This window comes from Lipotes vexillifer, unplaced genomic scaffold (assembly GCF_000442215.2).
Source record: "Lipotes vexillifer unplaced genomic scaffold, Lipotes_vexillifer_v1.1 scaffold63, whole genome shotgun sequence".
NCBI classification, from domain to species: domain Eukaryota; kingdom Metazoa; phylum Chordata; class Mammalia; order Artiodactyla; family Lipotidae; genus Lipotes; species Lipotes vexillifer.
This window is the reverse complement of record NW_006784492.1, coordinates 945,871-959,149: the sequence shown is the minus strand read 5'-3', so window position 1 is coordinate 959,149 and position 13,279 is coordinate 945,871. Positions and strand designations below refer to the sequence as shown.

At 60.1% G+C, this 13,279-nt stretch overlaps 1 protein-coding gene across 3 annotated transcripts in view; it reads left to right on the top strand.

Annotated features, from left to right (window-relative positions):
- Nucleotides 1–1,737: 1,737 nt before the first annotated feature.
- Nucleotides 1,738–13,279, top strand: part of CPZ (carboxypeptidase Z) — a 23,281-nt gene continuing 11,739 nt past the window's right edge. The window contains exons 1-4 of one of the 3 annotated variants that reach the window (XM_007456861.1): nt 1,738–1,851; nt 7,209–7,241; nt 8,155–8,529; nt 10,976–11,191. In XM_007456861.1, the coding sequence (XP_007456923.1) occupies nt 1,764–1,851; nt 7,209–7,241; nt 8,155–8,529; nt 10,976–11,191 (712 nt within the window). In that variant the 5' untranslated portion in view covers nt 1,738–1,763. Of the gene's footprint in view, nt 1,852–7,208; nt 7,242–8,154; nt 8,547–10,975; nt 11,192–13,279 lie in introns of all 3 variants that reach the window. The other 2 variants (XM_007456862.1, XM_007456863.1) reach the window with 2 other exon arrangements.

Sequence of the window (13,279 nt, the reverse complement as noted above, 5' to 3'; positions counted from 1 at the left end):
GGGCTCAGGCTCAGAACTGAACCGTCGCAGGAGGGGACAGCCAGGAGACTCACCTGTGCCCACGTGGGTGCATGGGGGTGAGGGACGGGGAGGGAACACACGTCCCCCAGTACGGGCACCGCCAGCTGGCACTCAGGAAGACTGGGGTCTGCATTCACACTCCCAGTGTGGGCCAGAAACCTCAGCGGGGAAGTCAAAGGAACGTGCCCGGGAGACTGCCCAGAGAAAGGCCAGGGGCTTCTGGAAGGACAAGCCTGCAGTCCATATGGACAGAGGGTAGCATGGAGGCCAGCGCCCCAGACTCTGGAGGTGCTGGTGTGAGTGGAGTGAGCAGCTCCTCTCTGAGCCAAAGATGGATCAAAGCCTTCTCCCGTGTGTACTCCACAGCAGGTACTGTCACTGTCACCCCAGCCTCTGGGCTAAGCGGCTCATCCCAAGTCTTAGGGCTGGGTGACGTCCGGCCTCCCTGCCAACCAGGACAGTTGGTGAAGGAGGCCCATAAAGGAACCGGGCTCCAAAGATGGTCTGGGCCAATGGCCCAGCTGGGGAGGGACCTGCCCCAGGGGACGATGCTGGGCTGAGGACCTCCATGTCTGGCCCGCACTGTTCCCAGTTCTCAGGGCACGAGCACAGCAACATACACGCTGGCTGGACCACAGCTGTGGGGCTGTGAGAAGTGGCTGGCAGGCAGATGTGCGCACATCTGGATAGCAGAGTGAGCACCTGTGCAGCTCCTTGCGGGGGCGGGGGAGGGTTTCAAAGGCGTTGGCTGAACGCCCAAGCAGTCCTGACCCTGGGAGGAGAGAGGGGCTCTAGGAATGACCTTTTTCTCACCTTGGGGCTGAGGTCCTGGGCCTCCCTCCTCCCAGGCCCCTCAGGCCTCTTGCCCGGATGGCTCCTGGTGATGCAGGCAGGAGCATGGGGGAGGGGAGGGGAGTGGGAAGGGGCTCTCTCGCACCCCCAGGTGTAGACATGTCCCCCTGGAGTTCGAGTGTCTGCGCTGGGCTCTCTGCCCGCCTCTGAGTTGCTTTTGCCCTGTCATCTGCTGGGGGCGGGGTGGGGGGGGGATGGCCCCAGTGAGCCTTTATGCCACCACCTGGACCCCTGTTGGCTCCTTTAATGGGCTGAGTGGAGGCACTGCCGCGTTTCACTGAGGACCCCTGGTGCCAGACTCCCTGGCAGGTCCTGCTGGGAGCAAACCGGGAGGGGGCTCCTCCCCAGGGTGCCGGCTCAGAGGTGGGGGGGTCACCCAAGGCTACCGAGGAGCTGCCTGCCCTTCCTGGTACCTGACCCCCCCCGCCCCCAGACCCTTCAGGTGCATCCACAGCCTGCGACGGTGTGGGGAGGTGGGGCCACTCCATCACTCCTCTCCTGGGACCCAGGCCCAGAGCTCGGGATGATTTGGCCTGGCTCCCCGCCAGTTGGGTCCAGCGCGGGCCAGGACCCCGTCTTGCCCACAGACTCCTCGGGTCCAGGAATCAGGGCTCGTAGGCAGGATCAGCAGGGGATCTGGAGGTCGGGGGCGGGGGGGCGGTGGGAGGCAGAAACCGAGCCCCAAGGGGGGCACCCACCGCTCGGGGCGGAGCATCGGCCCGGAAGCGGGCTGAGCGCTCCTTGGTCCCTCCCGCCGCATCGCTCTGCGCGGCTCCTGGCGCCGCCGTGCTGTAATCCGACTCCTCGCTCGTGGGGGGCGGGAGCCCGCGAGGCGCTGCGCCCCGGCCCGAGTGCCACATCACTGCCCGCCACCCTGCCCGCCGCCCACCATGCGGCCCCCGCCGCCGCCGCTGCTCTTCGCGATGCTGGTCCTCGCCGCCGCCCGGCCCTGGTGCGAGCCCAACCCGGACGCCGCGGGTAAGGCCGTACGGCCCGCGCCCTGGGGTGGAACTCGGCGCCCCGGAACCGGGAACTTTCCCCCGCGTGACCCATGGTCCCCAAGTGGGCACCCTGTGACCTTGGACCTCGGGGTCTGCGTAGGAGGGGGCAGCCGGGTCTCTGAGCGCATCCAGGCTGGGACCCCGGGCGGAACGCACAGGCAGCTTGGGGGCAGCGGAGGTACCCAGTGCTCTGGCCGGGGCTTCTCGGTCTGGGCACAGCGGGCAGGGCGCCCTGCAGGTGGGGTCCGAGGGAGCGGGTGCCAGACCTTTGCAGGAGGAGAGATCGTCCGAGGTCCCCGGTCCTTCCAGGAGGGGGGCGGCCTCTGGGCAGGGCACACTCTTGATCCCTCCCTCCCATCTCTGTGGCCTGGACAACAGCGTCTCCGGAAGTGGGCGCAGAGGGCCGGGGAGGAGGGTGTAGGATTCTGGGGCAGGGGGAGGGGGAGGCTGGCCGGAGCCGGGGCCCCTCCCGGGGCTGTGCGCCTGGGAGTGTGGGGTGCCGGGCTGAGGCGGGGGCCAGCTGGGGGCCCGGGCTCCGGTCCTGACCACACCTCCCGTTCTGATGGGGGCCTCGCTTTCCCTTTACGTTTAAAGGTGAGGGTGTATCTAGTCCGCTGCCCTCAGGGTTCTTAGCAGCAGCAGACATCTGTGCCCCTGGAGGGCGGGGGTCCCCTGGGGCGCAGGGGTCTGGGCGTGTCCGATTCGGAATCTCTCGAGCGCTGGAGGTTCGTGGATACCTGAGGACTTGCGGGCACCAGCCAAGTGGGTGTGCCAGGAGCAAAATGCCTCTCTCACATGTGCCAAGGGCCGTCTTTTGCTTCTCTCCCTCAGCCCAAATTGAATTTTCTCTCCTCCTTTACCCCCCTTCACCTTTTTCCTCCCCCACTTGCTACAGAAACACCCGGGCCAGGCAGAGTGTGTATGGGTGTGTGTGTGTGTGTGTGTGTGTGTTCACACGCACGCCTGCACATCTGTGCACCGGATGCAGATGGAACTTGCGTGGTGTCATGGATGGACCCTCCCGTGATCCCCTGAGGCCCCAGGAAATGTCTAGAGTTATAGGCTTGTCAGGGATTACAGTTCCCTCTTCCAGGAAGCTCTCCCTGACCTCCCCTTTTTCCAGGGAAAAATGCAGCCCCCTCCTCTGGGCCCAGGTTGCCCCTTCCTCACCTGGAGGGATGAGCAGGGTGGATCTCTGTCCTCCACTCCGTGGTGGCATCAGTGACTGTTTCTAGAATAATTCCTTCCTCTGGTTGGGTCTTCTCCTTACAGATGAGCATGTGTGGTCCGTGGAAGCCCAGTGCCTTTTCCAGACCGCATGCTGACGTGGGCAGGGCCAGGCAGCTTGAGGCCAGGCTTTTATGTCCAGGACTATATCCAGGTCCTTACCGTCCCAGGGCTCAGAGCGGGCCCAGACCCTTCCCCCCGGCCTGTCCCTTGCCTCCCTCAGGTCTTTATCGGGAGCCTGGGGTTCGAGGCAACTTGCACGCTCTTAGGGGCCAGGCAGGTCTGGGTTCAAATCCTGAGCCCTGTACACTGCTGTGTGGTCTTGGGCAGTTGGCCCGACCTCTCTTACCTCATTCTGTTATCGTTCCCCGCCTCGAAGACCTTCAGCCCTAGGTCAATGTTGTTCCCTTCGTTGAAGACACGCTGACACCTTGTGGTCAAGAGGTGTAACGGTCACGTGTGGACTGCTCAAAAGCAGCCTTTGGACCAGCGCTGCCCAACAGAGTGATGCCAACTACATACATCATTTCACATTTCCCAGAAGTCACACGAGCGAGATAATAAGAAACAGGCAAAATTAACTTTAATAACAAAGTTTATTTAACCCAATATATCTGAAACATTGTTTCAGTGTTTTGTCATCAATGTAAAAATTATGAATGAACTGTTTTACATTCTTTTCTGAAGTGCTAGATCTGAAAGTTGATATTTTGCACCTAAAACACATGTCAATTTGGACTCACAGCATTTCAAGTGCTCAATAGCCACACATGGCTAGTGGCTACCGTACTGCATGGTGTGTCCTCTCTTGACACCACCTCCAGCCCGAGCTCCCCAAAGGCACCCCCTGGGGCTTGCTTATCATTATGGGTTGAATTGTGTCCCCCAAAGATATGTTGAAGTCCTAGCCCCCCTTCCCCCATACCTGTGACTGTGACTTTCTTGGGAAACAGGGTCTTTGCAGGTATGGTCACATTAGGAGGAGGTTGCACTGCTTTAGGGTGGGTCCTGAATCCAATGACTGGTGTCCTTCGAAGAAGAGAGAAATTTGGACACAGACACACCAGGAAGGACGTGCGGTGACAGAGGCAGAGAGCAGGGTGATGTGGCCACAGCCAGGGGTTGCTAGGGGTGGAAGCTGGACGAGGCAGGAGGACCCTCCCCGGACCCTGCGGAGGGTGCGGCCTGCCAGCAGCTTGACTTCGGGCTTTTGGCCTCCAGAACCATGAGAGGAACAATGTTTGTTGTTCCAATTTGTGGTTCTTCGTTACGGCAGCCGCAGGAAACGAGTCCACCCATCTCTCTGTCTTGCTCCTGGTGCCCACCCTGGAAGTGTTGGTGACCAAGTCAGCAGATGCCGCGCCCTTGTCCTCCCACTGGGCATCGCAGTCTGGCAGGAGGGTCACAACGGGCCATCCCTCCTTCTCCCCGTGCGACCCCGAGCCACTGTGTGTTGGGCCCTTACTGGGCCCAGGCCCTGGCCTCAGCACCACCTCATCCAACAACAGTGGGCACTCTTATTATCACCCCCATTTTACAGACGAGCAGACTGAGGCACAGAGAGGAGCTTAATTCCCGAACTTCAGTTTTCTCACCTGTGACTCAGGGAGGCTCGAAGTCACGTGAAACCGGGAGGATTCGCTTGTCAAATCCACTCAAATCCAGGCGACCGTGTGGCATCTGATGGCTTTGAAGGAGCAGGCGTGGGAGTCACTGTGCTCCGGCCTCCCCGCCACGCGTTTGCCTGAGGCCAGCACAGGCCCCGGGGGCAGCGGGGGCTCTGCTCACTGAGCGCCTGCCGAGAACCTGAGCAAATCCTCACGTTCGCCCCCCTCGGCTCTGGGCTGGGCACACGGCAGGCGCAGCCTTGGCGTGGTGGGTGCAGGCATAAGGAGGAGGTGGGGGCCTTGGCTGGAGCCATCCGCCTAGGGAGGCCTCGGGCTCCTGAGCTGACTGAGTCGTGGCGTCCGTATGGGTCCGAGCTCGCACGGGCTCTGAGGGCCGGTCGGCTGAGCTGAGCGTGAATTCTGAGTGTGAGCCCTGGGCACGGATGCTCCCTGGGGGGTCCCGCTCCAATTGCGTCCTTTCATCTGTTCTCCCGACATCAACGCAGACAAGCAGATAACAGCGCAGCATTCCAAGCTGTCCTGGGCCGGTTTCTGGTTCTTTCTTTATTTCCCTTATGTTTTTTTATTTTTTTCGGTACACGGGCCTCTCACTATTGCGGCCTCTCCCGCTGCGGAGCTCCGGACACACAGTCTCAGCGGCCATGGCTCACGGGCCCAGCCGCTCCGCGGCATGTGGGATCTTCCCGGACCGGGGCACGAACCCGCGTCCCCTGCATCGGCAGGCGGACTCTCAACCACTGCGCCACCAGGGAAGCCCCTCCCTTATGTTTTGATTCATCCTTACGCCTCCTCATTCCACAGGGGGCAGTGGGCACAAGTCTGGAGACACTTTAGACCATAAAGGCGTGGAGTCGGGTGATGGAGTCGGGCGGGTGCGTGGAAATTCCCAGGCTGCAGGCTGAGAGCAGGTGCCTCACACTGCCTGGTGTCCTCACTCACCGCCAGCCTCATCCCAGCGGGCATTGCGGGGTAGCCGAGGGCACGGGTGGTGGGCACGCAGCAGCCCTCTCTGTTGCATTAAGGGTGGCAGTTCCATTGCCTGGATACTTTAGGAAAATTATTCTCTTGCCCGTTACTTTGCCAAGTGGTGCCAGCCGGTTAGGACAGCCTGAATCCTTGGCTCACCGGGTGGTGAGAGGACACCCTGAACGTCTCCATCCCATGAGCTTCGAGAGCTGGCCCGAGGGGTCAGGGACTGTGGCCGCCTAGTACATGGTGGGGGAAGCGTGTGCAGAGGTCCTCACGGGGGGCTGCCTGGCCCCCGCCGCGTCCCCGCCACTCGGAACTGACGTGCTCAGGCAGGTTCCCACGACCGCCAGATCTTAAGGCGAATCCCTAGAAGCAGCTCCCACCCTTGCTGTGGTCCAGGTCTAGTTCCCGATGAGGTTACGGGGTTAGAAACAGCCTTTCCCTCTGGTCCTAGCCTCCTTACCTGCTCCTCCTGGGCTCCCCCTGCACCCACTTCCCGCTTTCTTTTTGTTTGTTTGTTTATTTATTTATTTACTTACTTATTTGCCCCTGGTCTTAGTTGCGGCAGCCGGGCTCCTTAGTTGTGGCATGTGAACTCTTAGTTGCGGCATGCGTGTGGGATCTAGTTCCCTGATCAGGGATCGAACCCGGGTCCTCTGCATTGGGAGCTCGGAGTGTTAACCACTGCACCACCAGGGAAGTGCCCTCCCCGCCACCAGCGCTTTCTTATTTCCTGCTGCTCTGCCACCCAGCCTGCCCTCCCCCTCCCAGGACCCCTGCACCGGCTGAGCTTTAAATCTGCTTTCCGTCTCTTGGAGCCAGTTTTTTCCTCTTAGCTCTCACAGAGCACTTGGGACCTGCCTCTGATGGGGAACCTGGCAGGTAGTGTTGGTTGAGGTTGGTCTTAGTGACCTTCCCAGGGGTCTCACTGTTGGGTCCATGTGTCTGGGCCTCGGGGAGGACCCTTGAAACCCACAGTTCCAAGGACAGTTCATGCGTTGGTCCTCTTCTCAGGAAACAGGAGACAGCGCACTGCAGAGTGTTCTGGAGGGGAGAGGGCAGCTGCCTGCCTGAGTCTCGGGGGAACTTGGAATAGCGTGGGGTGAGAGTCACTGGGGGGGGGGCGCGGCCCCTGGTACAGCCTCTGAGGGCTGCTTGTTAAATATTTGGGAATTTGGTGAGAACTTGTTGAGCTGCAGGAAGCTGAAATTGGCCCCAGTGGAAGTGTTCACACCACGGCGATCGGCCAACACTCTGAGCCAGGGCTCTTTCGTCCTGGCTGTCTTCCGTTAGGGGAGTTGTGTGACATCTTTGAGACTCAGTCTCCCCTCCTATGAAATACCGGAGGACGGCCATGTGGACATCAGAGGGTGGCTGTGAAGGGGAGGGTGGGCAGGGGGCTGGGGGCCTGGCCAGGACCCAATGAGAAACAGCAGCGCCTTTGTGCACATTTGGGGGACGACTGTTGGGCAGGGGTCCGCTCCCCTGATAGCACCCTTTCTCTCCCCAGGTGGATGCCCCAGGGCAGCAGCTGCAGACAGCGGTACGGTACACGGACTTCCTGGTTTTGTTTTGTAGGAGTGACGCAGGCCCTTCACACTATCGAAGCGTTTTAGGGGGTGGAACCCACCGTTCTAAAGTGGGTGATGAGTAAGGTGGCCCATCGATTAAATCCAGACCCATTTTAAACAGCCAGCAATCAGCCAAAATGAGACAAGGAGGCCCTTCCCTCTGTGCAGTTGGGCTCCCGAGCCTGACTCTGCCCTGGCCTCCTGCAGGGGGTCCTCCCATTCCCCTCCCCACCCTTCCCCCTTCCCCCCACAAGGCAGGATCTAAGTGGGCTGGGTTCCGATTGTGAGGTGTGCACACACCCGCTGCATTGGCTGTTTATCCTGTGTGTTGCCAGTTCTGTGCCCGGCACCTGCTGAGTCCGGGGCTGGGATAAGCCCCTTCCCTCCCTGGCCCTGAGTTCCTCCTTTGTGAAACGAGGAAGGGAATACTGATCTCGGGATGATTTTGGAGATGGCGTGGGCTCTGACCTATCAGAGGTGCTCAGAAGCACACGTTTCCTCAATGCCCCTCCTGCCAGATTTAGGCATCGGGTGTATTCTAAGTGGAGGGACTAGATTTTTTTAAAAGTAGGAAAATAGTTTCCCCATACGGAAGTCAGTGACATGCCCTAACGTGGCAGACCCTCGGCCAGGGTGGCTTTCCTGCACCCCTTTGGCACACGTGGAAGCTGAGACCCAGAGCAGCCTGCCCTGCTCTCTCACCAGTGAGCCCTGGGAGCCTTCTCTGGTCCTCCCACAGGCCCTGGCCTCTCCCTGCCAGGCTGCAGGTGCCCATCCCATAGGCCCCGGCCCTGAGCGGGGTCGGCTTGGGCAGAGCAGGCCCTTGGTAGGCGTCTGGGTGGGCCATCGTGGGAGGGAGTGACGTGGTGACCCCGCCTCCCCCAGCTACATGCGTGGACCTGCAGCTCCAGACCTGCAGCGACGCCTCCTACAACCAGACGACCTTCCCCACGCTGCTGGAGCATCGGTCCCGGGCGGCGGTGGAGTCCAGCTCCGAGTACATCCTGCTGAGCGTCCTGCACCACCTCCTGGAGGGCCAGTGCAACCCGGACCTGCGTCTGCTGGGCTGTGCGGTGCTGGTCCCACGGTGTGAGGGTGGCCGGGCGCGCAGGCCCTGCCGGCACGTCTGCGAGGCGCTACGGGATGCCTGCCAACCCGCCTTCGACGCCATCGACATGGCGTGGCCCTATTTCCTTGACTGCGGCCGCTACTTTGTGGGCCAGGACGAGGGCTGCTACAACCCCCTGGAGAAGCTGCGAGGTGGGCTCTGGAGTCCCGTGGTGGTGAGCAGCTGGGGGTAGGGCGGGCGGATAGGACACACATCGGGCAGGAAGTGCCTGGGCCAGGGCTCCGACAAGGAGGCCCTGGATGCAGGTGCCCGGCTGGGAGGGCAGAGATGTGTGAGTCCTCGACGGCACCCCTCCCCATCAGAGAACAGAGGGCACTGTTGTGAGGAGGGCCTGTCCCCCCGTGAGGCCTGCCCGGCAAAGCCTGGTGATGCCTGTGGTCAGTCCTGAAAGACCACACGTAAAATACTGGCCGGGAGTGGCAGCCAGACTCCTCAAAGTGGGGTCCGTGGAGCCCCAGGGGAGAGGGGAAGAGGGGCTGCAGAGATGGGCTTTGGTTTCTCGTGTGGACAGACCAGTGGAGGTGGAATGGGCAGCCCTGGGTCATGGTGATGGAATGGGCAGCCTTGGGGGGTGTGCAAGGAGCTTCTGGGGCCCCGCTTGGTAGAGATGCTGGAGCGGGGTGGCGTGCAGGCCAAGTGCCTCTGCAGCCCTCCCTACCCCATGGCTGGGCTTCCAGACTGGGTGAGAAGGGATAGCTCCAGTACACAGTGGAACCCACAGCAGCCCCACTAGTAGAACCCTCTGTGCCACCGCCACCCCAGTCAGCAGCCACTGGTCACACATGGCTCCCGAGTGTGACTAAGGATCTAAATTTTGATTTGATTAGATTTTAATGAATTTGAGCTTAAATGTAAATAGCCACATGTGGCCAGTGTGTGACACTGGGCGGTGCAGAATGACATCGGTTTCTGGCTTCTCACGTGCTCATGTCATGGAGCTCACGGGAAGGTTCACATGATCTAGGGCCAAGTGCTATACACGTACCATCTCATGAAAACCCCGCAACAACCCTGAATATTGGTGTAACCAATTTACAGATGGCAAAGTGGAGGCTCTGGGAAGGCCAGTGGCGGCAGGCAGCCGGCTCCTGCCTGGTGGAGCTGGTGTGAGCCAGGCCAGTCACTGACGGATGGATCCATCTGTCCATTCACCAAACAGCTCTTGGCACCTGCTGTGTCCATGGCTTCTGGCTGGGACATTGAGGATGGTGGCGGCGGGCGGGGGGGGGGCACAGAGGGGCCTTGGGCTGGCCTCCAGTGAGCCCTGGGTTGCAGCTCTGCCACTCGCTGGCTGTACGGGGCTCAGGGCTGATCCTGGAGCTGAATCTGGGGGGCTGGGGGGTTCCGTCCACCTGCAGCTTCTGGGCGATGCGGTGGCCCATGGGTGGCACCTTGCAGGCAGACAGGAGCCATCTGCATGTGAGGATGCAGGAAGCATGGACAGCGGGGACAGCCGGGCGGGGGACGGGAAACAGAGGAAGGAAACCAGACATCTCCCTGGGGTTGAGCCTGCCCGCCCTGAGAGAGCCCGCAGAGTGGGCTGGAGAGAGTTTATTTTGGGCAATTCTGCCACCAAATTGCCAGTTCCATCTGCTTGCTTCTCCCTCGGAAACCATTTTGAGGAGAAACAAAACCACAGGGCAAGTGAGACGCTTGGGAAAAGCATTCCCCATTAGTGCTTCCTCCAGGACCAGCCTGCGGGGACCTGCATCTTCCTGCGCAGAGACCCCGGGGAAGGGGGTGGGCAGGGGCCACTGGGGCCGGCCTTGGGGTGCTTATGTGGGTGGGAGGGGACAGCCAGCTGGCCTGTGGATTGTGCTAAAAAACATCCTTCCCTCGACCTGGAAGCCCAGGAATTTCTCCTAAGAAAACTTTAAAATTGGGGAGAAAGCTTTTCTCTCGCCCCCCTCCCCCTCCCATCCCCCTCCCTCTCTCTCCGCCTCCCCCCACCACGCATGCTCACTGTTGTGTGGGTAATAACAGCTAACGTTTGGCCTCAGGAGGGTAGTGGAATAGTGGGCAGTAAGGAGCCTTTCAGAGCCTTGCTGCCTCCCTGACAAGATGTTGAAACTGTTTCCACCGTGATGCTGAGTAAACAAAGCAGAACAGGAACCTGCATCCCCCGCCCCCCGCAGTTATAGCTTGATGCTCCCGGGACACAGAAACACCCAAAGTCAGGAGGCGGCAGCTGAACGGAGGTTTTCCTTGGGTTGAGGATTCTGTCGGTGTGCCTCTTCCTTCGTGTTCTACCGTTCTGTATTTCATAAAATTTCCAAACTAACTACATATGATAGTTACAGTAACGCTGGGAACTGTGTTGCTGTATACATCTGTTGGGGGCTGTTATTAGCTGTTGATATTAAGCATTATAAAGAGAACTTTCATTACCAGCAAACACGGACTGGCTGGGGAGCCATCCAAGGGGGACAGGTGGGTCCCGACCCCCAAGCTGCCATGGTGCAGTGTGGGTCGGGGTGAGGGTGCCGGGAGAGGTCAGGGCCCCTTGTCGTCATCGTGGAGGGGGGAGGGGGGCGGGCAGGCCCCAGCTGACCCCCGGCACCTGCGTCCCTCCCCCAGGAGGCCTGGACATCGTCGAGGAGGCGCTGCCCTCGGGCCATCCGCCAACCTTCCTTCGTTTCACCCACCACTCCTACGCCCAGATGGTACGCGTGCTGAAGCAGACAGCGGCCCGCTGCACCCACATAGCCAAGACCTACAGCATCGGGCGCAGCTTTGACGGCCGGGAGCTGCTGGTCATCGAGTTCTCGAGCCTGCCTGGCCAGCATGAGCTGAGTAAGCCACTGTCGCCGTCGGGGGCAGGGGTGAGAGGCCTGGGCCAGGAAAAGGCTCTGGCCTGCTTGGACTTGGGGTGCACGAGCCAGACCCGGGATCCTGATCAAAGTCCCCGATGTCTGGGGGACAGGGCGTGGGCGGGGGCTTCGGGGTGTGCTTGGGGCACTGAGGTGCAAGTCCCGTCCCACCGGGCATGTGTGACTGCTGTCACAGCCACATCGCTGGGAGGAGCAGCGGGGGTGGCCACAGTCCTGGAGAAGTTGGCTGCACAAGTCAGGGGCCGTGAGGTGAGGGTGTACAGTGGCTGCAGGCACGTCGGGCCTTGTGCGTCTGTAGTGCAAACGTAACTGTGCTTTGTCTGTACCTTTTGTTGTTTTTGCAACCTTGCCCTGGCACACCCGGACCCCAGGCAGGTATGTGGGGCTCTGGGTCCTGGCCCTTGACGTTTGCTACTTTTAGTTGCGCGGTCCACATTCAGAGAGTGAAGTGAATACAGCAATTTTTCCATTTATTTAAAACCCACGTCCATTTCAGCTCGTATCAGGCTTAGGTCCTGTTTGGAGACGGGGGAGCACGTGGAGAGTGCCACATCTTACTGTCCCTCGGAGCCACGTTCTTGCAGGGCTGAGGAGGCGTCAGACTCCACCACAGTCCTGGGTCTTCTGCCATAACTGAGAAGGGCTTGCAGTGCCGATACTGAAAAAACATTACTGTGAAACTGAATTTCAGGGCCAGGTCGAGGAAACGCAGTGGGCCCTTGGGGCCGGGGCTCAGGGGTCTGGCCCAAGAATCCAGACGTTCTAGCAAAGACTCAGCGCCTTGGCTGCAGCCTGTTTCTGGGGTGGCAGGAAGAAGATGAGCACGAGACCCGCCCCCCTTTAGGGCACTGAGAGCATCGGGCACAGGGGCCCCGTTCTGGCCTCTGCCGGGGCGTCCATGAGTGAGGGTCCTCGTCCTTCCTTGTCTGGTCTCTCAGCTTGTCTGTCCCTGTGACTGTGGAAGTCAGACGGGATTGGTCTAGAAACAGCCCCACTTGACCTTGGTCCTTACCCCTCATCTTGGTTAAGTGGCTCTGCTGCTGGGCTGGCCACACTCAGCCAGTTTCCATTCCTGGTGGCTTGGTCGGCATGGACGTCATGAGCCCTAAGCCCTGTCTCCCGTCAGGGGCCAGAGGTCATCTAGCCCCACTCCAGCCTCCAAGGCCCACCCTGTCTCCTACCCCTCCAGCCCTGGGCTGAAGACAGGACTCTGGCTTTCAGACTGATTGGCCTGCAGCTTTGGAATGTGTGGGTGAGGGGTGTCCCCTGTGAGAGGGTCAAGGGCGGTGGCTGGTGTGGAAAGCCTCAGGGTTGTTTATACCCTCAGAATGTGGGAGGAACATGGCCGCTTGTTCCCACGGCTGGCGGTCCTTGGGCTGCGCACAGCCAGGGAGGGAGATGCCATTTTCCATTTTCCAGGTGAGCAGTGTGAGGCTCAGAGAGGAGAGGTGACTTGCCCTAGGTCACACAGTTAGTAAGACTGTCAGGCTCCTGGTCTACTCTTCCATCCATCCATCCATCCATCCATCCATCCATGTATCCATCCACCCATCCACCCACCCATCCATCCACCCACCCACCCATCCATCCATCCACCCATCCATCCATCCACCCATCCACCCATCCATCCATCCATCCACCCATCCATCCACCCATCCATCCATCCACCCATCCACCCATCCACCCACCCACCCATCCATCCATCCATCCATCCATCCATCCATCCATCCATCGAGGGCCAGCTGCCTTCGCATCTAAGCACCAGCGTAAACCCTACTCTATCGCACAAACATGAACCTTGGCCATAAATGGAATTCCCACAGACCAATGATAACTTATATTATTATTAATCAATATCTTTGATCCAACATATGCTAATAGTTACGGCCATACATCACAGATGAGCTCAACAAAGGTGATGACCTTGATGAGACCTCATTAGTCACAGAGACGCTTGGGCCAAAACGAGTAGGAATAGGTCCCAAAACAACTGGCCACCCTTGCCATGTGGGCCCTCAAGTCTCTGGGGACCCTGGGGCTTTGAGACGAT